Raw genomic sequence first — 26,708 nt, 5'->3', positions numbered from 1 at the left:
CATGAAAACAGTGTTATAATGAAGTCTGAATGGCTCAGCGGCAAAAAAAAAAAAGAGTAAGTGAGAGGGTAGAAAATAAATTATGACTGTTTTGGTGAAAAATAAAATTACAAGTGGACCTCAGGGGGAAAAAGTACATCTTTAAACTCCAAACATATCACTTTTAAGATTTTTGCCCATTGTTAGCTTGTAACTATGTTTCCCAAATCACCATGCATGTGAAAAGGCTTGTGAATTTACCTAGGCTTGTTAAACGCACTGAAAACAGTGCCTTTGTTCACAGGACCTGAAGCGTGGGTTCAGGCACGCAGCGATGCTAACAGGAAAATGAATCAGACGCTCTGGTCTCCTGCAGTGGCTCCTGGGGTTACAGGAAACAGCCTGCCGTCTCTGCTGCTCACCCACACGTCCTGCTCTATGTGACAAATCTCCAGCTGTCTGAGAGATACTCCTCATCCTCTATACACAGCTGGAGGGATGCTCAGAGAAGCACCTTGCTGCTTCAGAAACACCATGAGCCACGATTGTCAGTCTAGATACATTGTCATTGAGGAGTCTTGCACATTTTTGTTCATTTATAATAAAAAGATTAAATATTTGGACTACCATTTAAATGTTTGTGGTCAGTATGATTTATTTTTTATACAGAAATTAATACTTTTAACCAGCATGGATGAACTAAATTGATCAAAACTGACAATAAAGGTGGGGATTGTGAATGAACAGCACTCTCTCCACCTTCGATACCATGACTAAGGTGCCCTTGAGCAAGGCACCAAACCCCTAATTGCTTCCCGGGCGCTAGAGCAATGGCTGCCCACTGCTCCGGGTGTGTGTTCACATTTGTTCACTACTCACTGCTGTGTGTGTGTGCACTTGGATGGGTTAAATGCAGAGCACCAATTTCGAGTATGGGTCACCATACTTGACAATACGTCACGACTTAACTTGACATTTATAATGAAACAAAAGATTTCGATTTAAAATAAATGCTGCTCTTATGAACTTGCTATTTATCACAGAATCCTGAAAAAATGAAAAAAAAAATCATAATATAATTTGGGTTTTCATAACCATTTTTCACACTTTTCTCTAAGCCATACAACTAAAATGACTTGTGCTCAGCGAAGATTTCTTTAATGATACATGAAGCAGCAACAGTAAACAAAAAGTGCATAAGAACATCAGAACATACGCAAACTGATGACGACAGTCTTAAGTGCAATCTGAGCAATATCTGTCATGACTCTCTGGGGTCAAATGGGCCGAGACTCATTTAAAGTGCTGTAAGCTGCTTTGGAGAAGCTTTTGCTAAAAGGCAAGTTGCGAATCACAGTCACTGACCTCCACATCTCTTTTCCCACACATCAGATGCTCAGTTCCAAAACCTAGTGAGCTGCCTACGTAGAGTGCATTGCCAAGCATCATAGGTGTGTTCACGATGTGAAGTTTTTTTCAAAAGGTTGCCTTCTGAGGTACCTTTTTATGGCCAAATTTGTATAAGACAGCACTGCATTCATCCAAAACTATGGAACATTTATATTTCATACTAGTTTTTATTAATAGGCTTTGAACTCATTTTATTTTTGTCTGTCCATTCCTCAGACAAACATCTGCATCAGAGAGCTGCAAAACACAAAGCATGTCGCTTATTCAAATGAATGTGCAGTGGAGGATCAGTGCCTCGCTCAGCGACAGAACATTCCATCAGTGCATTTATGCCTCGTCAGCAAATGTTTGTATGGCAGAGAAATGCAGAGGGAGTTCAAGCCTGTGGCTGGGTTAGGTCATTTATTAAAGACTTTAATCAAGCGTCTAGTGTAAATTCTGAAATTATTTGATACTGGAAGTATAAGAGGGGGAAGAAAACTGCTGACGCAAGCTCTGAAGAGACACATTTTAAACTGGCCTGACATGTCTGCTGAAAAATACTCACAAGATTGATGTATTCTGCTCAGCAACCGTGGCTGTAAACACAAAAACTGGCATGATTCTATATCTACATCTCTTTCTGATTATCTAAAGGAATAGTTCACTCGAAAAAATTATGTTTTGTCATTATTTACTCAGCCTTGGAAGACAGTGCTCCCACAGAAAGAAATAACAGCAAAGGAACAACATGAGGGTGAGTAAATAATGACACAACAAACAACCTTGAAAGCAACTGCTGTTTCAAGTAAGAAATACAATTAGATATTAAATGAAGTGTTAATGTGAGGACGCAGGGCTTCTTGCCAGCTTATTTCAATACATGATCATGGCAGCTTAGTGCCACCGCCTGCCACAACACCCGCTGCAATACTGTCCAATCAGATGACACAATTCAACTACAACAAATGGCAAGGCAAAATTCTGTCTTCGCAAAACATTAATTAAAAGACAAATGAAGAGATAATTGTATATAAACCTACTAAATGCTGAGAAGAATCATTTCTAAACACAATCTGTGCACCATGTTTGTGCTATGGTAATATTGTGGTATTCTTTAAAGTACCATGGAATACCATGTAAATGTGATATATACTGTATACGACAGTCACACGAAGTCTATCTGAAACACAAGGTGTACAAAACCAATAGTTGGTGCCAACTAAATATTTAAAACACTTTAAAAGAACAGTGTAAATATTGCATTTAAATACCCAAATATTAACACAGAGAGGTGGAACGGTGATAAATTACATTCAGAAAGGGAATATGTTGAAAAGTATTCCAATGGAAAACAGTGTTTTGGAATAACCTCTGGCAATGATCAGAGTCTCTTTGAAGTTAAAGTCGTGGCCTAAAAAAATAATCCCATAAAAATGGAGCTTCATATACTGGGGCATAAAAAATGCTTCAGCATTCGGCTATGGAGAAAAAAACCACCGTATCCCGGCTCTGAAACAGACACGGAGGGAAGCTGGACTCCTTAATAGACTGTGAACAGCATGTTGGTAAATGGATGGTATAATGCAAACCTAATGCAAAGAGTCATATAAAACAGATTCATTGGGTCAATGGCTCTGGTTTGAAAAGCAGTGAGATGTCTTGATGTCTACCTCCTACACAGACATCTTAACTGAAATGGAACCTAACAGATTTGGGACACTAAATAAACAGCAAACAGAGCCGCTCATGCGAAGCGCACGGTAGACTTGACTCACAATTGATTTCAATGAAGTTTGGCATTAACATCTCTCTAAGATACTCTAACCAGAAAAAAAAAATACAAAGCACTCACAAAAAAATTGGGTAAGATAGTACATTTTAATTAGCCTGAACTATTTTTAATTCAGTATTGAAAAAAAAAAAAAAAAGATTAATTATTTCACTAATTAGCATTAGCACTAACCACCATTTTTAACGTTTTTTTTCCCCTACTGAGTTTGTTGCAGTTGCATTCTGGGATTTTCGTTACTGGGAAGAATACAGATGCTATCCTGCTTTGGAAATTGAACAAAAGAAGGCATCTTAAAATTAAGTCTACCTTTTGGAACAGCGTTCGTATCAAGTGTGACAATGAGTCACTTTGAAAAATTTATAAAAACAACAACATTTTGATTAGTAGGCACTTTACAGATATAATCAGCAAATCAAAATTACCCTATATTTTCTCAGTGTCTGAGAACTTAATTTTCTGCAGCCGAAAATGATACCAGCCCTCCCTCATCTAATGTCTCTAGAGCTTTAAATAAATTCACTCTGGTCTTAGAGATTTTAATATAGGTCAGGGAATTGCAGCGGAAGCTACATTTATTCTGAAGTGTGTTCCACCGCTCTGCCATAAAGATGTAAATGCAGTTGTGGTTGCCAACAAAATCTGAAAAATAATAATACTTAAAAAAAAAAAAGTTCTGTAAAACCTAAAAACAAAGCATTTATTGTGTGAAAATGGTTTTCATTTTTACACAAATCACTTGATATGAGATAAAACAAAAACAAAAAAGTAAATATCACTTGTGCATTTTTTGTGCATCATCTCCAATCAAGCTAATCCAATTATGCAAAAAGTGTGAAAAACAAGCTTTTTTAAAATCTTGTAGTTAAAGAAAAAACTGCATGTATCTCTAAACTACAGCAACTAGAAAATGCAGATAGATGATTCAATGTGCGTCAGCAAAGACCCTAAAATGTTGAGAAGACACTGAACAGACAGGACAGAAGCAAACACATCATAAACAACAAACAGATCAGACAAGCACGTTCAGCTGTCAGTGGTGTCGTCAATCACACCTATCAACAGCTGAGGGGTGTACGTTCATGTTAGGCTGAATAGATTAACAAGACAAAAGCTCACAAAAACATCCATCGTTGCCCATCATGTCTTTCTTAAGAGCTGTCTGATTCAGTGCATATTATTCACCATCAGGAAAGTGAATGTGAAGTTGCTGCTGTCAGTCAAATCAAATAAATACAGAATGTGCCTGTTTTTTTTCAAAAGTCCTCCATAGTGCTTCTGCAGAAAAAAAGAAATATCTACAATATTGATTAAACTGACCAAAACCTGCCCAATCTTTGTTATTTTGGATTTGATCAGACTGCAGATGTTCGCTTTCTCTCACCTGACAACTTACCGTGAAAGTGTATTTTGCATTATTTTAAATAAAAATTATTTTTTTGTTTCTATGACAACAAAAATATTGAGCCATTTTTCGCCTTTCGTATGACAAACAGCCCAGATTACTCACTGAGTCACTCGCAGTGTAATGCACAAGATGAATCTTCATCTGTCACAAAAACGTGAAGAGAAATTGTGATTTTCCTCTCATATTTTCATTTTGGTGGCTTTATGTAAGGTATAATTCACATATGTGTCACCACAGGAAGTTCTGGAGGAAAAAAAGATTGAATCACACACATCTCTTACACGTCTCAAGGGCACACTACAGTTCTTACAATTCAACTTAAACCATCTAATGCTGCAACTCCTAATAAAGTTATAGGCCTTTATTTCATTTACCTGTCAAAGTCAATTTTTACTTGCATTTGTCACTTGCCCAGTGTTAATTCTGGACCCTGAGTACACACAACCAAAATCAGCTTTCAATGATTGCACGTACCTCCTGTAATCTGACAAACACACTCATAATAACTCACAAACACCTCCCCTTTATGCTAATGAATGGAACACCAATCAAAATCACCCTCAGGAAAGAGAACAGCAGTGGACAGTAATCGGTTGAGCTCCTCACATCTCCACCACTTCTTCTCAGAATTCCAAAGCATTCCCAATGTCAGTCAGGATATCTGTGCATTTGTAGGTCATTCTGCCCTGATTAGATCATTGTGCCTTTGAAGGACTGAATATCCCTTTGTGCCTTATGCTTTTCGAAGGAAGAACGTCTTCTGTATTTGGAAGTTGCAACTAATCAAGTGTGGGTTATTGGTGTCAGTGTTCTCTTTGGCAAGGTTAGGGAGTTTGATTTGTGCTCACATTACACATGGGAACTGCTTGATGTTGATTGCTTTTTTTTTATTTGAGATGATCAGTATTATTATTTTATTAGTGTTTTTAGAGATTTACTGAGTTTTAGAAAAAATGCATGCACACAATGTAAATATGTACTGGGAAAAAATGCATGCACAATTAAATGTCCAGTTAAATACCCGCGATCCAAAATAATCTAATTTCATAATTTTCAGTATTTGTTTTATTTATTTATTTTTTGCCAGGACATTATTCAGTAATTTTACAGATATTTCCATTAACCTTAAAACACAACACAAGCAATGAGGTGCAACATTTAAAATACAGATAAAACTCCAGCTTAAAAAATATAAATACATTTAAAAAAAAATAAATTTTACAAAACTTCTTCATATTAATAAAGTACATTATTCCCTATTTTAATGGATATTTTCACATTTGTGGACCACAAAACCAGTCATAAAGGTCAATTTTTCGAAATTGAGATTTATACATAATCTGAAAGCTGAATAAATAAGCTTTCCATTGATGTATGGGATAGGACAATATTTGGGCGAGATACAACTATTTGAAAATCTGGAGAAAATCACCTTTAAAGTTGTCCAAATGAAGTTCTTAGCAATGCATATTACTAATCAAAAATTAAGTTTTGATATATTTACAGTAGGAAATTTACAAAATATTTTCATGGAACATGATCTTTACTTAATGTCCTAATGATTTTTGGCATAAAAGAAAAATCAATAATTTTGACCCATACAATGTATTTTTGGCTATTGCTACAAATATACTCCTGCGACTTAAGACTGGTTTTGTGGTCCAGGGTTACATTTTTGTTTCAAAGACTGTAAAGATTTTTAATTCCATTCAATTTGTATGGGCTTTTTTTCCGCTACACAAAAGCAAAGTGAGTGATGGAGCAAGTTGCCTGCTGTCAAATTAACAATCACCTCCAAAGTTTTTTTCCAAAGTTGAAAAGCAGGCTCTCTGTGACACTGCTATCTAATTCCATTCTTATAATGTCATTCAGCCTGACAATATGACATCCACAGCATCACAGTAGACCTGTCTGTCTCCTGTTCGCTGTAGCTCAAGAGTCCAACTTCTGCTTTAATATCGTGACAGCACCCACCGACAGCAATTAAAACCCTGTACGTGACAGCTCAGTCTCCGCATCCTAAGAAGGCCGCTTCCTGCTTCAGCAGGAAGTCACTGGTGTCTACTTCAGTCAGTGCACAGGTATACACAAGGATGCAGAACTAAATTAAACTATAATGTGATTTGTTTCAAAACAACCCTGGAGGGTGAACCTTCTTTCTATTACCCAGGGTCAGCTGAATATTTGCTGGATTTTAAGTGACACCGTAGCTACAGGAGGTCAAGATGATTCCGGTGACCGCAATGGGACGACTGCGTAATGAGTCCTGTGCCCGGGGCATCAGTGGAACAGTTTAGCTCTTACTGCCTGAGCTCATTTCAGAACGTAAACATTGGTAAGTCTAATTAGAGGAAGCCTTATCTGCCGCCCAGAGCGCATACGCATTACTGCGACCTCAAAGACAACTACGGTTCATTTTTTCACGGGAAGACTGATGGCAGGGCAACATTTTTAATGAGCTGCTCCAACTGTAATGCATTTAATAAACAATCCCAGCGATGAAGGATTCAATTTAGCTGTGTTCCCGTTACAGTTTAACAAGCGCCTGTAAACATGAGCCATTAAACTGCTGATGAGAACCCAAACCCAAACAATAAAAGAGCTCTATAGTGGATGCAGATTGGTTCAAAACCATGTGATCATGCGTGTTACCCTCAATAGTGTTGGAAAGTGTTGTCATTTCAAGATTAGGGTCATTAGCCAGATTTCCATCCACATATTGTTTATGCAAATTTTGGGATATTGCATAAAAATGCTGGATGGAAATACCAAGATAACAACAAGAAAAACAATGGATATGCATTTACCAAATAAATTCCTCTAAACAGTCATTTGACTTTTGGAAGGATGTGGAAAGAAAACGAGTTATAAAAAAAACAAAGTGTACCATATTTATAACCTAAGACTTGGGAGCTGTTAAAATGGAAATGTTTTCTTATTTAAAGCTGGCATGAAATTAAAATTCACCCCTATATATTTTCTAAATGCATGTTATTGATCCTACTGTGAACAATTCATAATGTGACCTTATAATGTTTAATCGAAATGTCATACCCACAAAATGACCAAAATTCATCTCAAAATCTTAAAACCAAGTCCCTGTCTTACATTTTTTACATTTCATTGCAATGGTTTTAAACAGTCACTTGCCACACAGGCATTTATGCAAATGTCTGTCAGGACCACTATCGTTCCAAGAGGATTGACGATTAGCATACAGTTTGGATTGGCGGTATGGTTCTGTTCTGGGCAAGAACTCCCTGCACATCCATGCAGCCAAGCACGGATGAGAGCAGGGAGAGCTGCGATAACCCCCTAAGGTAAAAGAACAGAACCAACATCAATGTATTGCAGAGATCATTAATATTCAATAATATAATGTTTAGAAATTAGCCTGATTCAAAAGAGAATCAGAATGCCAAATCCTGACTGGATGAGAGGAGGAGTTGGGGATGGAGGAGGGTCAAAAGCTGCTGATAATACCGAAGGACCTTACACAGTACATGAATGCTGAGATAGGCATTGTATTCCTATAGGTAGACGTAGATCAGCTGATGCGAGCTTGACTAACACGACCTGCCAGAATTAACACTATGCTTGATTTCTACAAAAACAACAAACTTTCACTACTAGTGGCTAAAGGAATGGAAAATGAGTGGAAAAAAGGCAAAATGACAACAGGCTTATACTATAAATCACAGGAAATATTAGAGTATAGTAAAAGGTGGATTTTTGCATGCAAACAAAATGTGTCCAACTGAATCTTTCTTTACTCTTGCTCTTGTATTTAATGCTGCCAAACGTTATGAGCCAATCAGAATGTATTACAGGGCTGAAAAACAAAAACCTAAACTCAAACAGTATGTACAGTACTAATGGGCAAACTGAACTAGAACCTGAAAATCATGTTTTTTCTGATCTAGGATTCTGTGATCATTAGCCAAACGAACATCTCATGAGAATCATCGCTTGAGAAAATCGCTCTTATGACTAATACAATCAGTGTTAATTAGTAAGTAGGCTCAAATCTGTACCGTGTGTTCAACAACATACTGTGGCACTCATGACAAGCATGGGGGGAAATCTTGTGCAGAATAACAATGCGATTTCCTGAGGTCACAGGCTCTCAACGCAGCTTTTGTCAATTTTGTGCGTCCCAGTTGGTTTCTAATTCCACGAGCTACCAATTACGTTGGTTTGTGGTGTCAAACTTAGCGTGTGTGTCTACGCAATGACCCACAAGAGCGTAATCATATTCAGCTAGATGAGTCAAACCTGGCTTTTGACACTCTGAAAACACGGCTGCAATGGAAATGCATTCAAAGGAAATATATGCTTGAATGAAAGAGTTAAATACAATGTGTCATTTATCAAAAAAATAAAAAATAAAATCCAGCCTAGAAAAATTATATGTAAATATATTTACATGAAAAATGCATGTAACAATTATACAAAAGTAAGGTATCGGGAAGCTATAAGTGTGCTCAAAATGATACATTTTTGTAACTTAGCTTCAATGAAGAATATCTTCAGACCGGTGAGGAACTGCAAGCTACAATATGTTTTTTTAGTACAAAGAACTATGACTTCAAAATACCTATTACTCAACATATGACACCTTTAAAGGACAAGAAATGGTGAAGAAAAAAAAAAACTGTATGGGTGAACTCTACAACCTTACATTCAGAAAATGGCAGCAAAAATGTAATACAAACTCAAGTTAATGCTTTTACATTAATTGTGAGTCATTTATCACTTTACAACGATTAAAATATGATGTAAATAAAGTCTAGTCCTCCAAGTCACTGTAATTTTTCATAAAAGATCACAAAAATAATAAAAACAAACCACTGTGTTACTCTGACCTTTTGGTGCTGAACATGTTGGCAGGACGTTCGCCTCTGACTCAAACGTTTCCTTCTGGGAAAAACCTGAGAAAGCAACCAGACACAGAAAGGATATTAAGAGCAGATATGTGAAGGTGACCTGAGCCCAAAACAACAATGATTATGTCTCCAAAAAACCCCACATTAATAAAATATTCAAACAGAGCTGCTAAACTAGAAAAACTCTTAGCGTTGGTTCATTTTTTTTTTTTTTTTTTATCACATATAAAGAAAAATACCATGTATAAAGAAATAATGAACACGAAATTATTATTTTGGACACATTTACAGATATTAAAAGTGACCAGAGGATAAAGAACACACTGGCTGATTAATGTCTGACTGAAGTACATTGAGCTTAATGATCTCAGTTGCTCTCATTAAAGGCTTAGTTTTAATAGTTTCTGTGAGCTGATGAATAATTCATTATCACACTGGTTGAATGTTGTGAGATGTTTGCCGAGCGTAAGCTGTACTCCATCTAAAGACAGAAGGGAGAGTTTGCAGTCTTCTAAATCTGTTAATTGGGTGAAATTAAAGTGTTGTCAACACTGCATGGCCATTCAAGACAGAATACTTGTTGAATACTGTGCATTATATACTATATACTGCCTTTTTAAAAAAAAATAGTATAGTACGTAAATAGTATGTAAAGATAAATATTACAAAAATATTAGTAGTATGCCACATTGTCACATAATGATATTATACGTTTGATTTTGCAAGTGATGCTGGCTGACTATCTTTAACAAACGACAGAACGGAAGTCATTCATTTCCAATGGAGAGTAGTATGGGAGCTGCATTGAGTTCCAATTGTGTTTTTGGATTGGATTTGAGCTTTGGATGCATTGAAATATTTGAACTTTGGATGATGGGTATAAAACAGGGATGTCAACACACATACTATGCAGTTTTCAATTAAGCCTGAAGGACTTGATTAGTTGGATCAGGTGTGTTTAATTAGGGTTGCATCTAAACTCTGCAGGGCTCTGGTTTTGACACCAGACACCAGAATTGAGTTTGACACCCCTGGTATAAAGGAAAGGTGGTTAAAATCTATTAGCCAAATGCAAACAAAAGATGTGCTTTCTCCATGCTTGCCATCATCTCTAGACTTTTTAAGAGAAAAATAAAAAAACAGACTTTAATTTGAAGAGGTTTTCACATACTTGTCTGTGGATAAAAGTGGCTTGTACATCTAAAGAGCGTAGGAGAAGCAGGAGCTTTTTTATCTGTACACCTGATTGGATGCATGCATAAGTGATGTGGCCTGCAGGCTATACAGTAGGTACTCTTTAACACAAAGGTTACAGCAGCAGCGGTAAAGGTCATCATTAACGTGCAGGACCTTAAACTTATAATCCAACATGACAAAAACCACAACTTTGACTGTGATGGACAGAGAAAATGAGAAACAAAATGTACTGTGGCATTACTCATTACTAGCATGGCATGAAGTCAGCATGTATTCAAAGAACATATCTTTTCTTCCCTGGGTAATACCAATAGAAAAGTTTTTTTTAATTATTTTGGCCAAGACCAAGGTACGTACCGATACAAAAATAAACCTGCCCAAATAAATATTTACTTGGAAGAGTTTGGAAGAGTTGATAAGTGCAAAAGCCAATGTTTTGGGAGCAGACAGAAAAAAAATTACATGAATTTGCTCTTTGGCTTCTGGAGAGGTGCTCAACTCTAACACCTCAACTCTCCTTGGAAGCACATTTTGTCAAAAGAGCAATTGCACATTCTCCTCCTAGAAAGCTTTGGAAAAAAAAAAACAGTCCTCCTGAGGTCAAAGGTCATGTTTCATGACCTTTCAGAACAGTACATTCCTAAAGAAGGCATCAACGTCATGCCAGAATGTTCACTAACACAAGCTATTGTACAGCAATAGTAAAATGAAAATTAAATAAAAGCATCAAAAATATAGTGATATAAAAATTACACAGAAGCATGAAATACAAGCAGGAAAAAAACCTGGAAATCATTTATAAATCCACTAACTCGTGAGTCGTGAATGAGGTCCAATGCTAGTATTGCTACAGCTGCATATGGCAAAAAAGAAAAGAAAAGACGACAACAAGATTGCTTTGATTGTATTAAAAAAAATGTTTTAAATCATAAAAAATAATAAAATAAAATAAATTCAAAAATTGGGAAAAATGGCGGATCATTTAAAAATAACAAGAAAAAATGAAAATTAAAGTACCAAATTTTTTCAAAAACAGAAATTGGACATTCAACAAAGGAACAGAAAGACAGTTGTGACTGAAGGGAGCAAACTTTTTTTAAATGTATTTATTTTTTACACACACACACACACACACACACACACACACACACAGTGTCAAATGAGGACAAATAGTCATTGAAAATATATAGTATAGTGTATGTGTGTGTAGTTGTGTCAATGCTTTGTTGTTTTATTCCTTTTAATGTCTAAGTCCACAGACACACAAAACACTGGTCTATTTTAAGAGCCGTGTGTTGTGGAGTTCTGGGAAAACACAGAGAGATGGCATTGATGAACAGCACTGAATCATGGGATTTCTCCTGTTCGGTATTCCACTCTGACTTTCACACTCTGATCTTCACTTGCTGGTTTAATCTAGTCTATTTTTATCCAACACATCGGAGACATGTGTGGGAGGAGATGTGAAAAAATACAGACAGAGCCTGTTGAAGAAAGAGTTGTAATCATAAAAGCTGTGGTACCTGCAGCAGGCATAAAAAAAATCAGTTCTTTATTCAGCGTTTTATGTCATAAACCCACAGCCCACAACAGCAGCGGAAGCCGAGGTCTGTGCTGAGGGAAACGTGGCACGTTCAGAAGGTTATTTCATTTTATTGTATTTCCTCTTCTCAGCAGTGAGTCATCCCTCTGGTCTAAGCGTTCAACAGATTTAGAGTGATTTCATCAGAAGCCTTTCATCGCTCCAAAATAAAGTGCCATGGACTGTGTGTGTGGTTTCAAAGGGCAGTGGCAAGCTTGTTGAGAAAACGGTGCTATTGACATTGAAACGGATGGCCCAATGAACACTACAAGACACAAGCAGGTTGCCTTGAGTATATTTAAAGACTTGCAGTTTACACAACTAACTACAGACTAGGTTGACTTTAAACAATCATCCCAAAAGTCCCACTGTTCTTCTACGAACTCACACACAAAGCAATGCAAGAGTTCTTGACAACATCAACACACAACAGGGAGGAGGGCTTGTGGTCATTTTCTTGTACAGAACATGAAGAACAAGAAGATAAACAATATGGATGAGACGGCGACTGGGAAGACGTGGGCAGCAGCTCGCTGGCACTTTGATGGTTTGGTTTTTTTTTTGAGTGCCGCTTCCCATTGGGAGCTGTGGACCACTGAATCAAGTGTAAAAAAATCTGATGTGATTTTTTCCCCTAAGACTATGCTTCTCAAACTATGGTACAACTAAGCATTCACTATATATGAAGTCTTCCTTTCACTAATGGAAAAAAATAAATGATATAAAAATATATAAATATGTATTTTTAAATGTTTTTAAAAAAGTTTCTTGTGCTCATCAATGCTTCATTTACAGTATTTGATCAAAACAAAACAAAAATGTTAAATATTATTACAACTTAAAATAAGTTTTCTATTTCAGTTATTTAATAGTGTCAACATAGATACTGTATAAAAAAATTTATGTCTATTTAATGTTTTTTAAAAAAAGATTCTTACGCTCATTTTTTTCACAAATACAGTAAAAAATAATATTTTTCATTTTCAGCAGCCATTACTCCAGTCTTCTGTATCGCATGATCCTTCAGAAATCATTTTAATATGCTGATTTGCTGGAAAACAGTTACACATTTTTGTTCAATTTAATGCATTCTTGATTAATTTCTTCCTATAAATTATAAATAAATAATAAAATAAATAAATAAATATATATATATATATTTTTTTTTTTTAAACTATCTGAAAATATAACCAAAAAAATCTGATTTCTCATGACATGACATGATGTGATAGTTCTATAAAGCTGTTGAAACAATAACTATTGTGTAAAATGATCTAAGATTATTCAAATTTAAGACTTTGGCCATACAACCCACCATGGTATTTACAAGTTCCTTTGTAAATGTCTAAAAACCGTGGCACTTTTTCACTGGAGCTGTTTACCACCCTAAAACAAGTGCTTAAATGGAACAAAGATGTACAATATTATAAAGCAAATTCTGATTCATCCTCATTCTCCTCCCACAATCACCCGCACAGAAACAAACAAATCATGCGTGTTGGAAGGCTTTCTGTGGTCTTAATCACTGCGCGTCTGCAGCGAGGTGACTCATCCTCCACTGCGCTCTCTTCATCCTTTACCTGATTCTTACAGAAACTCTTTAAACCTGACAACATCTCCAGGGACTAACAGGGGTCAAATGAAGCCTGCAGAAACACGATGTGATTATGGAAATTTTCCTCACTATTGCAGCAGACGTGTAAACAGCCCTGCTGTTGATTCTGAACACTGTTTACACTCATTCCAGAGGTTCAGTTCTCATCACAGGCCGCTGTTGTCCTCTGTTCACTGCCTGCCATCTACTCAATAAATCAAAGCACAAAGGGACGATTTGCTCATGCACATTAACAAATAAAGACCTTCATAAACACTGCTGATTCTACAAACACGATAGATGGAGTGTGTTCATCTAGATCAGGGATGGGCAACTTTGAGAGTGACGAGGGCCAGCATTTTTTTTCTCCAGATTACGAATCCACGTCCACACACCTTTTACACCGTCTTACCCAATTTCCTTTTTATTGAAAGAAATGAAAGTATAATTAATGTAATTTGTTTTTAAAGATTTTATTAACTATAAAACTTGTGCAGTTACGCTAGTTCAGAAGGGAAAATTTGTTGTCAGTTGACAGAAATATTACCCAACAAGTCAATGTAAACATCTCAATTGCATTGTCTGTAAACTTGCAACAAACAAATGTACAGAGGTCATTTTTTTATTAGTGGCCTACAGAACACTCTCAAAACAACCTAAGAGGACAGATAAAAAGGGCTTATTAAAAAAAAAAAAAAAAAAAAGTTATTCCAAATGGTAATGAATTATATTAAATAACATATATTTATATCTTAATGACTTAATTGTTTAGATTTTTATAATGCATTAGCTTTATATTTAAAAATATGTAGCAAAAATAGCAGACGGGCTTATTGAAAATGCACATTCGTTCTCTGGCAGCAGGTTTCACTTTCAGAACGGCAGAATATACCGGTTTCCCGGTAACCGCAGCAGCCCCTGACTTTGAAAAGTGCAACTCTCATATTTATTCAGTTTAATAGTCATATTAATCCATATAGCAATTCTTGTCTTTCCGTCCCCAAATTTAAGACCTCTTCTAATTTAGAGTTTTGTAACATTTAGGAGTTTTCATGGCCATAAATTTAAACAATTAAACTGAAGAACATAGTTCAGTGCATTCTGCAAACATTTCTGTCATGCATTTGGCAAAAAGCTTTTGTTGACTATGCATTTTACCTGCGTCCCGTTGTCTGTGAGCAGCGGTGTGATGGCGATTTAAATAAAAATACAGATTTCCAAACATATAGGTATCCCCCTGAACTTGTTAAAAAATTTAATCTGTTAACCATCTTGACTGGAAAATACTGTTTTCATGGTCTGTTTTTCATTTATTATTTGCTAACGTTAGTGAATGTTTACACTGCGCTGAGATTAATACTGGGAGCGGCTGGAAACTAGCGACCTCTCCTGGTTGGAGATAGCCTAGTATTAACATCATAAACTGAAAGCTATCTTTACTTTTCAAATGTTTTTAAAATTGATCATCCGAGTGTAATATAATCCAGCGGGCGGTACTAAAAGACACTGGGGGCCGTATACGGCCAAACAATAAATACATAAAATTATGAATATAATTAATGCGAGTTAATTTTTGTTGACAGTATTTTAATAGTAGCCTATTTAATGATTATGAACATATAAGCATTACAAAACAAATTAACAATATACCATCAATGAAACCACAAAGCTGATTACAATATAAAGTAATTTTAAGTGTTATTGCTATTAATATTCTTTTCTAAAATATAAAAGTACATGTGACGAAGATGTTTTTGTAACAGCCAAGTGTCACGCGCAGTGTACGTGTCACCGTCCGAATCCGTTCACTTCATTTCTTTCACTCCTTCTGATATAGTCCACTCAACTGCCTTACACTATATAGGGATTAGTGAATGAGTGAAAGAGTGAGCGATTTCGGACACAGCTTAGACCTTTATAAATCACCATGCAAACCTAATGACATCACACAAGACTTTCCATTTATATCCTAATAGTTTTGCCAGATAAATAAATTCAAGCATGTGAAATTAACTTTTTTTCATTCTACATACCCATAAGATCAGTAAAAAAAAAAAAAAAAAGGTCACAAAAGATATATTTATCTAAGTTATTCTATAGCAATGGAAATCCAATAAGAACTCTTCTTCTTAGATATTTCCCCTCAGAAAAAGACCCCAGTGATTTCACATGTCCCCAGATTCAGAAAACATCTAAACGTCTCAAAGTGTTCTTAGATTTGACAAGATGTGCAATCAAAAGTCAGTTCTCAGCATGAACTCAAAAAAATTATCTTCAAAGGCTATCTGAGATAAATATTCCACTCTATAAATTCATACTATGTCAACAAGAGTTTTTAACTGTTGCTAAAACTTATAAATTGCTACAATGCTCAGTGATATAAAATTGCTAAAGCAATTAAATATGTTTGAGAGACAGGTGCAAACAGACTTGATGCCATGGCGCCATGAAGCCAATAAAACGCATACAGCCTACATGCACAATTAAGGTTTCGAGGAAGTCTAGTTAAAAGTGTTTTTCACTGGGAAATGTGCCTGCAGTGCAGAGCTGTTGACATCATTAAAGTAGGTAAATATCAATTATATTCAGCGCTCTGTGTCTGTTTTGAGTGTCGCGTTGTTTTACTGAGTGAGAACGCGCTCCAAACGATTCAGCACGTGATGCGAATGATTCGGATTAAAACGCGAACGGATTCGGACCAGCATGTGAATCGGACCCTAACTAAACGCAATTGAAAGAATCGACTCGGAAGATTTGACTCAACAGACAAAAAACAAAACAAAACAGGAGACACAATATGATTGCTATGATTCTCATGTTGGTAAAAGACCATCTCTGATCTCAGACAAGGATTTATCAGTAAATTTACTGTGCTTTGTGCACCAATAAAATTGGCTTATAGGCCTACCGATTCAGATCGTTCTGCCAACTCCGTTTGAAACGACCTACATTGAATCGCTAATTCGCCAAGTCTTCCATTCTAAATAGCCTACAGAAAATACTAACCTAAATGATTCAATAGTTTTAGTTCTGTTGTCAAGTTTGAGTTATGTTTGCTGACCAACTGGTGTCCCCTCGCATTCTTATACAAAATCATTTATGTGAAGACTTGTGTTCTGGATGTTTCATCAGTTGTAAGCCTGTAAGATGTTACAGCTAAAGCTAGCTTGTTTCCCTGTGCATATTTAAAATAGTTTGTTTTGTGTCATGTTGGTGTGTGCTTTGCACAACTGAACACAGAATATAGATCATTCTCCTTCCTAAAATAGGCCTAGCTATTATCTCCAAATTTCTCAAACATGTTCAGCTAAGCTAGATTGATTCCTGACACATAAACAAACAACTTGAAAGAAAAGCTTGGTTGTTTTTCCATCTACACAGAACAAGATAAAAAGCAGAAAAATTATGGTGAAGACGTAGGCAGCAGTTTGATTTTTCAGGCAACATATTTACAACATGAAAGGGTGACTAGTCTTGTAGTTTGCGCTTGGCTTGAGGAATACAAAAAATACAAGGTCAACTCCATAAAAAAAAAAAACAAGACATGAAACCACAAGATTATTTCTCAAGTCAGAATGCAAAGTTATTTTCTTTAAAATCAATTGCGTGTCCACATGGTTATGGAGTAAGTGAAAAGCTGAAGTGAAAGTTCTGTGTTGTGATATCTGAGACACTATGGGATTGTCTGAGACCTGCTTAGGATATTCATTGCAAGACCTTTCCAGCCTTGAGCAGACACACTTGTTTTAATTAATTATTAAACTGTCCTGACACAGAATGAGACTAGAGTGTTACACAGACCTGTGATTTCCCATAATGCAATTCCCTCACATGTGGTAGAGTTTTGCTGTTGTTTGATTATTAATAATAAATCAATAACAATTCATTATTTCGACTTTGAGAAATAATATCTATTCCATATTTTAAAATAAAAAAGAAAATGTAAGTTGTCTTAACCATCCTTTTGAGGTGAAACTACTTTTTTATGTGGGATAAATTCTGGGCCCGTGCTGCTAAATGCTGCATTTGCACCAAAAAGCATCTTTAGATTCAAATGTGATAAAATAATTTTACAAGCAAAACAGCCAAGATATAAATTCGCAATTCTGAGGAAATAAGTCAGTTTTGCAAGATGTAAAGAATTCAGAATTCCTCTCTCACAATTCGGACCTGCGAGTTTATATTTAGCAATTCTAAATGTACATCCCGAAATTCTGAGTTTATCTCTCAATTCTGAGGCAGAAATTGGAAGGTATTGGAAGCTTTTTTCTTTTTGTCCTGTGGCTGATTCAAGCCTCCAATTCTGGTTATCAAAATGACTGTATTTTTTAAAAAATAATAATAATAATTAATAATACTGAATTATTATTATTATTGTTCAAAATGTGCTCTTGTACTGAAACTCCTTAATATTATCTCCAATAAATGTATTATTAAATCTAAAGAACATAAACAGTGCTTTAACCTTGCAGAGAAGTGAGTGTGTGCTTGAGCTCCATTCCCTACAATTTACATTCTGAACACAGATGTGATTGTTTGAGCTCTTGGCAAGGTGGGACTCTGTCAGTCCAACTCTGGATTTATTCTGCTGAGTCATTACACAAAATGATATTATGTTGACAGAGACAAATGCCTCAGGAGGCAGTGCTCTAAAATGACTTTGTTCCAAGGTAAATTTAATCTTGAGAGCTGGACGCATTTCGATACAACAGCGCACAGATTCAGTCCTATAAGAGCATTTCATTCCCGCTTTGGTGTTGATCATGTGCATGTGGATTTTGCCAGTTGTTTGTCATGTTTATCACATTGACTGTCACGAGCTGGACGTAATGTGAATTTAAAAGGGAAGTGTACTATTTAATGCACATAGTTTTTTGGACATTTTGTCATCTGCAAGGCAAAAATCTGCAAAATCATTCATCATTGCAAATGCTAAATTAAATTTGCAGTCTGAAACTGACATGTCGGGAGAGAATAATAGCTGCTGTTACTGATTCAACGAATATAGCATAAGCACAAGCACGGAAACATCTAAAACAGCAGATGAGCAACCAAAAGGTCCCTACAACTAAGTGGGAAATTTGTCAAAATGAGCCACCAATCACTCATATGCGTGTCTCACTTGCACGCCAGTGGATCCTTTGCAGTGAATGGGTGCCGTCAAAATGAGAGCCCAAACAGCTGATAAAATCATCACAATAATCCACAAGTAATCCACACAACTTCAGTCTGATAGCCTGAGGGTGAGTCAGTTTTCAGCAAATTTTCACTTTTGGGTGAACTATTCCTTTAATACATGAAACACGTGAGTAACACATGATAAACCAAGCTGCCAGGGTCAGTATCTGTGTTATTAGGGCTTAGAAGAGCAAATCCCTCACTAATCTACAGACGACACTGTACTTCTGTTTACACTGGGATTTAAATCTTTCACTGGATCTCCAGCACCATAAACCGCTTGCCATAACTGTTAAATATTATGCAATCTGAAAACTGTTAATGGCTGAAAAAATTGTGAGCTAATGAACGGTCTGCTCATATTTAAGAGAGCTTCTCATTTTCAAGGCCGCTCTTATGATACAAGTTAAGATACAAGATACAAATTATAAAATAAGAAATGGATTTAAAAAAATAACGTTATAGTCTAATGAACTATATTACTAGGTGCAGGATTTTTTAAAATTCCAATTATGAATAAATTTTTTTTTACTGAACATTGTTGAGGCTGTTTTATAAAAGGAACATGCCAAGATTTTAACATAGTTAAGGCTTCACAGCATGCCTAAAAATTCCTCGCCAAGGATCGGTCTAAAGTCTGTTGCTTTTTATATAAAATAATTAAGTATTAAAAAGATAGACAGATATTTTTATTGACTGCTGAGGGGAAATCAGTTGCAAAACAGCATCAGCATCAACCATGCACAAAACCATAATGCAATTAAATGAGACAGTCATTGAAGTTCATTGCTGTGAAACAAATGTTTACAGCATTAGTTAGCAGTGCTGTCACTAACAGACTTAGAGCTTAGACATTTTCTCCTCATGAAAAAGAAACATTCCTAATAAATTTTTATGCAGTCCCACACAACCAGAGCTGGGTAGATTACTTACAAATTGTAATCCGTTACTGATTCCAGATTACATGACAAAAATTGTAGTCAGTAACGTAAACCGTTACATTACACATTTTAGGTAATATAATCAGATTACTTTTAGATTACTTTTGATTTAACTCGTTTATCACATTGATTTAAATAGCATTATCTTGTACCATAATGATGTAAAAAATGCAAAGAGTAAGAAAACTTGTTCCATTCATTGTAATTTACAACATGAAGTGCATTAAATATTATATTACATCAAGGTTTCCCAAACTAGGGTTCGTAAAGGAACTGCAGAGGGGTTGTGAGTTTAATGAAAAGCTGACAATTAATTAAATCATAAACAAATTAAAATTTTAAAACAAACTCCCTTTCTTTTTTTTAAAATAAGAATAAGAAATAATGTGAATATGTGCATTTTAATAAAACATGGTTAAAATAACCTACAGAGTAATAATTCAATTAAAAATGAATGAGTTCATCAGTAGCCTAGTTGATGCAACGTTGAAACCCTTCTTAAACCTGAAATGATTTTTGTAAATCCAGTGTTCAAATGCTGTCGCCACCTGACTAATGACTGATCTCTGAGTGAATGTCCACAAAACTGGACTATATATACATATATAATATTTATATAATCGGTAGGCTATTTTAGAAAGGAACATTTAAAAGATGAAAAAGAGAAATTAGGGAGAATCAATGATTTATGAATAATTTATACCTATTGTGTGAATAATATGTAATCATGTAATCCATAAAAAAGTAACTGTAGTCTGATTACGAGTATTTTAAAATGTAATTTCTCTGATTACAAGTACTTAATCTTTGGAATCTGATTACGTAATCCAGATTACATGTAATCAGTTACTACCCAGCTCTGCACACAGCAACCCTTTTTAAAGTCTTGATATTTCAACTTTTTCCGTCTGTCCCATAAATCATTGACTAGTTTGCGTCAGCGCACTATTAATTCATAAATGAAGTGTGGCTGCATGATATATCGCTGTAGCCTGAACCAGTAAAGCTCCTACCACCTGGAGGACTCCAACCGGCTTCTTTGGATTTAGGATTTACACTGTTACGCAATACCATGAGTTGACAATAATGCCGTAGATACAGAAGAAAAAAAAATCATTGTTGCAGTATTCAAAACAAAAACAACAGAAAAACAGCGATTCTGTTCCAAAACCTAGTGAGCTGACTACGTAGGCAACATTTTAAGTATGTTCCAAAAGGTAGGCAATGTGATTACGATACTTCATTCTAATCAAATTTAAAAAGGAAGCACTGTATGCATCTTTCATGGAAATGATAATCCCACAATGCATTGCATTGCAAGTTCTTTGAAATAATGTATAAAAGAGGGTGGAGTGAGAGAAATTTCTTCTTGCAAGGCAGCTCACTTGGTATTGGAACAGAGCCATAGTTTTAATTAGAAATCTTTATTTAATGTGCTGTAAATAAGTGATCCGTCAACACTGAAATGAAACCTTCATTTTGAAAGAATCTGAGAGAGACAAGCTGTCATGATGTTCAGTCTTTCATGTGACTGTGTCTTTCAGAATTTTAATTTCACTAAGAGACGAGAAAAGGTCCCCCGTGCAATTAGAGAAATAGAAAATAAATGGTGTGCGAGGACATGACATTTATCTCATACGAATATTAGCTTTTGAGATCTGAAGTCAGAACAAAGGTGTGTGGATTTGTTAGTTGCCATTGTTTTAATAATAAACTAAAAGGGAACAAATTTGTGGTCAGTAATATATATATATAGAAAGAAAGAAAGAAATGCTTTTATTCAGCAAGAACATTTTAGTTTGTCAAATTTGACAGTACTGTAAATACTTTTACATTGTTACAAAAATTACTTTTCCAAATAAATGCTGTTTTCCTAACATTTCTTAAAGAATCAAAGATCAAAGAATCCCTATTTTCATGTGTAAATTACATTTTAAAAGAATATTTTAATGTGCCCCAATTATGGATTTTTGAAAATGACCTTTCATGCTGTGTGTAACACAGCTCTAAGTGAATGAAAACATCCTGCAATTTTTTTAAATCTGAAAGTGCAACTTGTATAAAGTTATTGTCTCTCAAAAAAAAGAGTCGATTCTGAATCATTGAAACGAGTCGTTTTTAAAATGAATCCCAAGCCATTTCATGTTGACGTCAACATGAAACATTAGCATATTGCCCGCCCACTTGTTGGTCTTCTCTTTTCGCGCTGGTCTAAATGGAAATGCAAATTCATTCTTTGCCACTAGGTGCCGCTTTTGGAGCGGTAATATCCGTCTGGCCGCACTTTCAGGACCGCATTTCTAGGACCCTAGTTTTTTTTTTTGTGACAGCGCCACCTACCGAGTTGGAGAACCGCAGTCCCAGGAACGCATTTCGAGGACCTTAGTTTTGGAGGACCGAAAAAAGTGCCACCAAGGCAGTATTTCCACCCAGTTTTAACTACATTAGAGTTTTAGAGTTTTTTAAAGGTTTATTACACCCAAATACTACTTTCTTTAGGCTATTGCAATTAAACCTGTTGAGTATTTATTGGGTCTAAGTAGCATAATATAATAACTCAAGTAAAATAAACAAGGAATCATGGTATAGTCTTTTCAGTCACTAGATCAACCACATTTTCTAGTACAGAGAGAAGACACAAGGATGACTCTGGGAGTAGATTTAAGATTGTGTATATTTTATAAAATAATATATTACAACATATTATATTGAACACACACAAAAACAAATTTGTTCATGACGTGAACCACATAGAAAGAACTTCATGGACAACGTCTTCACTGACTCCTAAGAGAGAGAAAGAGAGAGAAGTGAATGAAATAAGGAACGTTTAGTTGAACATGTTCTACTCTCTAATTTAAAATTTCATATTTAAAAGATCTTAGTTACCACAGAGCGCACACACATATACGATACAAAACAAAGGTTCTTGAAACATTTATGTCAATAAAGCCCATCTGAACTGAGAAAAAATAATAATAATAATACAGAGAGATGCAAGAAATCTGAATAAAAATAACATATTGTTGACATGACCTTTAAATATTTAAAGCACACATTGTGATGAACTCTAGATGGCGCAAGCTGACGGGTTGTTAACGTAACTGATGATATTCAGAGAGTTAAACGACTTGGCACAAGCTGATTGGTTCATGCTGGACATGCAGCCAATGAGCTTAATGCCTTGCATTTATATGGCTGGCTAGCATCCACTGAGATTCCTGCAGCTCGCTTTCAGAGTTCTCTGAAGCCCTGCACCTTCCCCAGCTCCACCTGTATAGATCTGCTACGGGTTATTTTACATGCTATTGTGCAGCAGCAGTATGTCTTAAATACTCACGGCACCATATCGCCGCATTGGCAGTAGCAAGTTCCTGTACTTGCTTGCAGCAGCAGCAGCAGTAATCTACAACTACAGCAATAACCAACAGCAGCAAATCAGCAGCAGTGTAGCAGATCTATTCCGCCAAGACCAAATACATTAACATTGTCATATCCATCACCATGCTAAACTTTTCCGAGAGTTGTCATGACCGAAATGGAAAAACAATGAGTAATTAACAAGCTTTCACAACGAACGTGCTACAGTTTATAGTGCTGTCAATAAGTCAACACAGACTTATCATGCAACAGTTTCGTTAAATGAATGTGCTAACAATTCATTTTACAGCATTAGAGGCTAATATATGATGGCTATGCATTCAAGACTATTTAGCAAATCATGATCACTTCGGCTACGTTAACTTTCCAATGAAATGCATCACAATTGTTTTTAATGTTAAACAAATAAAAATTGATTCACATTTGATACTCACACTCTGATTGTCATCCATCTTCGCTGGTCCTCTAATTCGGTAGGTGGCATTGTCACTAAAAACCTAGGGTCCTAGAAATGCGGTCCTAGGACTGCGTTCCTGAAAATGCAGCCTCCGGTTTTGCAGGCAGACGCTACGCTGTACACAAAGCAGCACTGCGCTCACAAACGCTGCTTTATCAGGCATTACAGGCAAGATGAAATGAAAATTAGACCAATCGGACCAATCACCGCAGATTAGCATCACGCGGGGGGGGTATTTGGAAAAAATGAAACGTTGAGCGAATAGTTTGGGAGTCGTTGAGCAAATAAGGTAACAAATAAATGCATATTATAAGACAATAAAAGTGTTTTTTGACCTTGCATGCTTGTCAACCTGTTGTTGGGGACTCCCAAAACCAAAATATGAACCTTTCATAATGCAGGCACTTTAAATTGTAATAATGTTTCACAATGTTACTGTTTTACTATATTTTAATCCAAAAAATGCAGCTTTGGTGAGAAAAAAATCTTTCCAACCCCAAAATTTGAACAGTAAATATATACAATACAATACAATACAATACATACACGCAGAACAACATCCTATAGCTGCATCATTTACACATCTTATGTTACATATCACACTATGATTAAGTCATAGAAGGAAACCGTGAAGATCATAACTGATCTTCCAGTGGAACAAATTACATTGTAGCCTTGAACAGTCGATAAAGCAGCTGTCATTTTAGTGTCATAAGAAAAGGAAATGGCTGTCAAGATTTCTACCTTTACATTTCACCATAAAATGAGCACCTGTAATGGCTGTCCTACTCCGAGGCTCTTATTACGAGTGAGATTTATTATCTGAAACATGACTGTCAGAGTGTCTATGTTCTGTATGAACCGAGAGGAAGGTTATGTTCATTATAGATAAATCAAATCCTCTGGTGGGTCTGCGCTTCTCTGAATATTTAATCTGAACTCACATGTCAAAGAATACTAAACTGTACCGATTAATATTCACAGGCTACACTTTACATTGATTTGACTATTTTAGCAGTGTTCTTAAGAACGATGTAAAGCAGAGCAATGTGTCAGACTTCATTTCACAATGCACCGCTACAACATTATAAGCATATAACTTGTGCACTGCAAAGATTTATCCTAATTTTTTTCTAATATTGTTCTTCCACAGGCTGCTACAGAGCAAAATACATTTTCTATTTCTATTTCTAGTTTCCTCTGCAATTTAATGTTTTATACATATCAGATGCATTTAAACTCCCCACTCAGGACAGCTTCTTCAATATTTAGTCTATGATGACACACAAAAAACAGATTCAAGGTCTCAAGCTGCTTTTTGATTCTCACTGAAAGCTGGAAAGTTTTCTGAAAGCACATCTATGATGAAGAGCTCCCCCTAGAGTTGGAGATGGACGACACACATGTCCTTCTTTAACATTGAAGGAAAATGTGTTTTTCAACACAATTACAAAAATATCTTTATCTGAACTCAGCAGGCAGAACATTTAGCAATGGCATATGCATTATGATAATATTTTAGGTCATTTTGAAACATTTGAAATTTGTACTTAAATGTTTAAGAGTCCATAAGAAATAAGTTCAATTTTATTTTAAACACACAGTTGGAGATAAACAAGGGTTGTTAGCATTGCTCATCTCTGATTTCAGTCACCGAGTCGCTCTCAGGGAACATCACTCTGACAATTCAAAACACAATTCAAGGAATCAATATTTGTAGTAAATTACTCTTAAATGAGTGTGAGTCTTATTTAAAGTGGATAAGATTGTTCAAGTTAAAGATGTTGTGTTTCTGTGAGAAGATCTTCATGCAGAGACTCAAACGGGATTCCTCGCATGAGAGGACGGGATGCTTTCAAAGGCATCATTGTTTAGTTTTTGTGTTCTGTTTGTAGTATAAATCAAAAGTAGAATCATTTAAAGCTGTACGGCAGGAGAATGTTACAAAAGAATGAATAAGAAAACTAAAAACAATAATAATATTATTATTCATATAATAATTTTCCATATTATTTAATAATCAGTTAAAATACATTAATTAAAAAGAAAAGAAAAAAAAAACCTCTAGCCTTAATTTACTACCAATTCTGGAAATTAAAGACAATTTTATTATTACTATTGTTACTTAATTTGTAACTTTTTTTCTGAAACTAGTCATCCAAGTAAAGTTCAATTATTTTTGTAATATGTCATTTGAAATTAAATCACAACACCAGCAAAACTTGGAAGAGCACATCTATATGATACAACAGCAAACAACAGACATTGATCATTGACTGTCCAGTCTCTGACCATCATGCAAAACCCACCACAACACCCAAAAGTCTCTATAAATACATCAGTCGTACCACTTTATGCATCTGTATCATCATGCATGAACTCTTGTATCATCCAGGTGTTAAAGACTCTCTATGTCAGAGCATGCAGGTGCTGCTGCCTCATTCCCTAAACATGCATGAGAGAGAGAGAGAAGAAAGAAAAGATGGGACTCACTCTCAGAATGAAGCTCTCTCCATGTCCCAGGTCTCTTGTACACGGACGTTTCTGATGAGTTTATGCAGCCGGTCACAGTAATGTGCATCTGTGTGCAGGATGAGACACACACAGAGTAATCTGACCTTCTGAATACAGACCAAACCATTGAGACAGGGGAGGAATGGATCATACCAATCCTTCATGTCACATACACAGGGAGTGATTTATTTATACAGAAAGTCAGTTTTTCCCGTATAAGAATGAAGGTTAAGATAATAAGAACAATATGCAAAAAATATCCATTATCAATATGTCACAGCAATATATGGTTTGTATAGTTAAATAAAACTAAAAACCATAAATAAATTTCCTCGAACTAAAATAAATGTTAATTGGAAAAAATACAATATTATTTCAGCAATTAAGTGTAACTCGTGGTACTAAAATAA

General features: G+C 35.6%; 1 protein-coding gene across 2 annotated transcripts in view; it reads right to left on the bottom strand.

The window, feature by feature from the left end:
• The window catches only part of oxr1a (oxidation resistance 1a), a 165,351-nt gene extending 138,974 nt beyond the window's left edge, over positions 1–26,377 (bottom strand). Inside the window, exons 1-2 of one of the 2 annotated variants that reach the window (XM_058745908.1) lie at positions 26,278–26,377; positions 9,434–9,499 (exon numbers count right to left, since the gene is read on the bottom strand). In XM_058745908.1, the coding sequence (XP_058601891.1) occupies positions 9,434–9,450 (17 nt within the window). In that variant the 5' untranslated portion in view covers positions 9,451–9,499; positions 26,278–26,377. Of the gene's footprint in view, positions 1–9,433; positions 9,500–14,985; positions 15,169–26,277 lie in introns of those variants that run through there. The other variant, XM_058745909.1, reaches the window with a different exon arrangement.
• Between the last annotated feature and the right edge of the window lie 331 nt (positions 26,378–26,708).

Source organism: Onychostoma macrolepis, chromosome 16 (genome assembly GCF_012432095.1).
Source record: "Onychostoma macrolepis isolate SWU-2019 chromosome 16, ASM1243209v1, whole genome shotgun sequence".
Classification (NCBI taxonomy): Eukaryota; Metazoa; Chordata; class Actinopteri; order Cypriniformes; family Cyprinidae; genus Onychostoma; species Onychostoma macrolepis.
The sequence above is the reverse complement of the archived record's forward strand: the minus strand, read 5'-3'. Positions and strand labels throughout refer to the sequence as shown.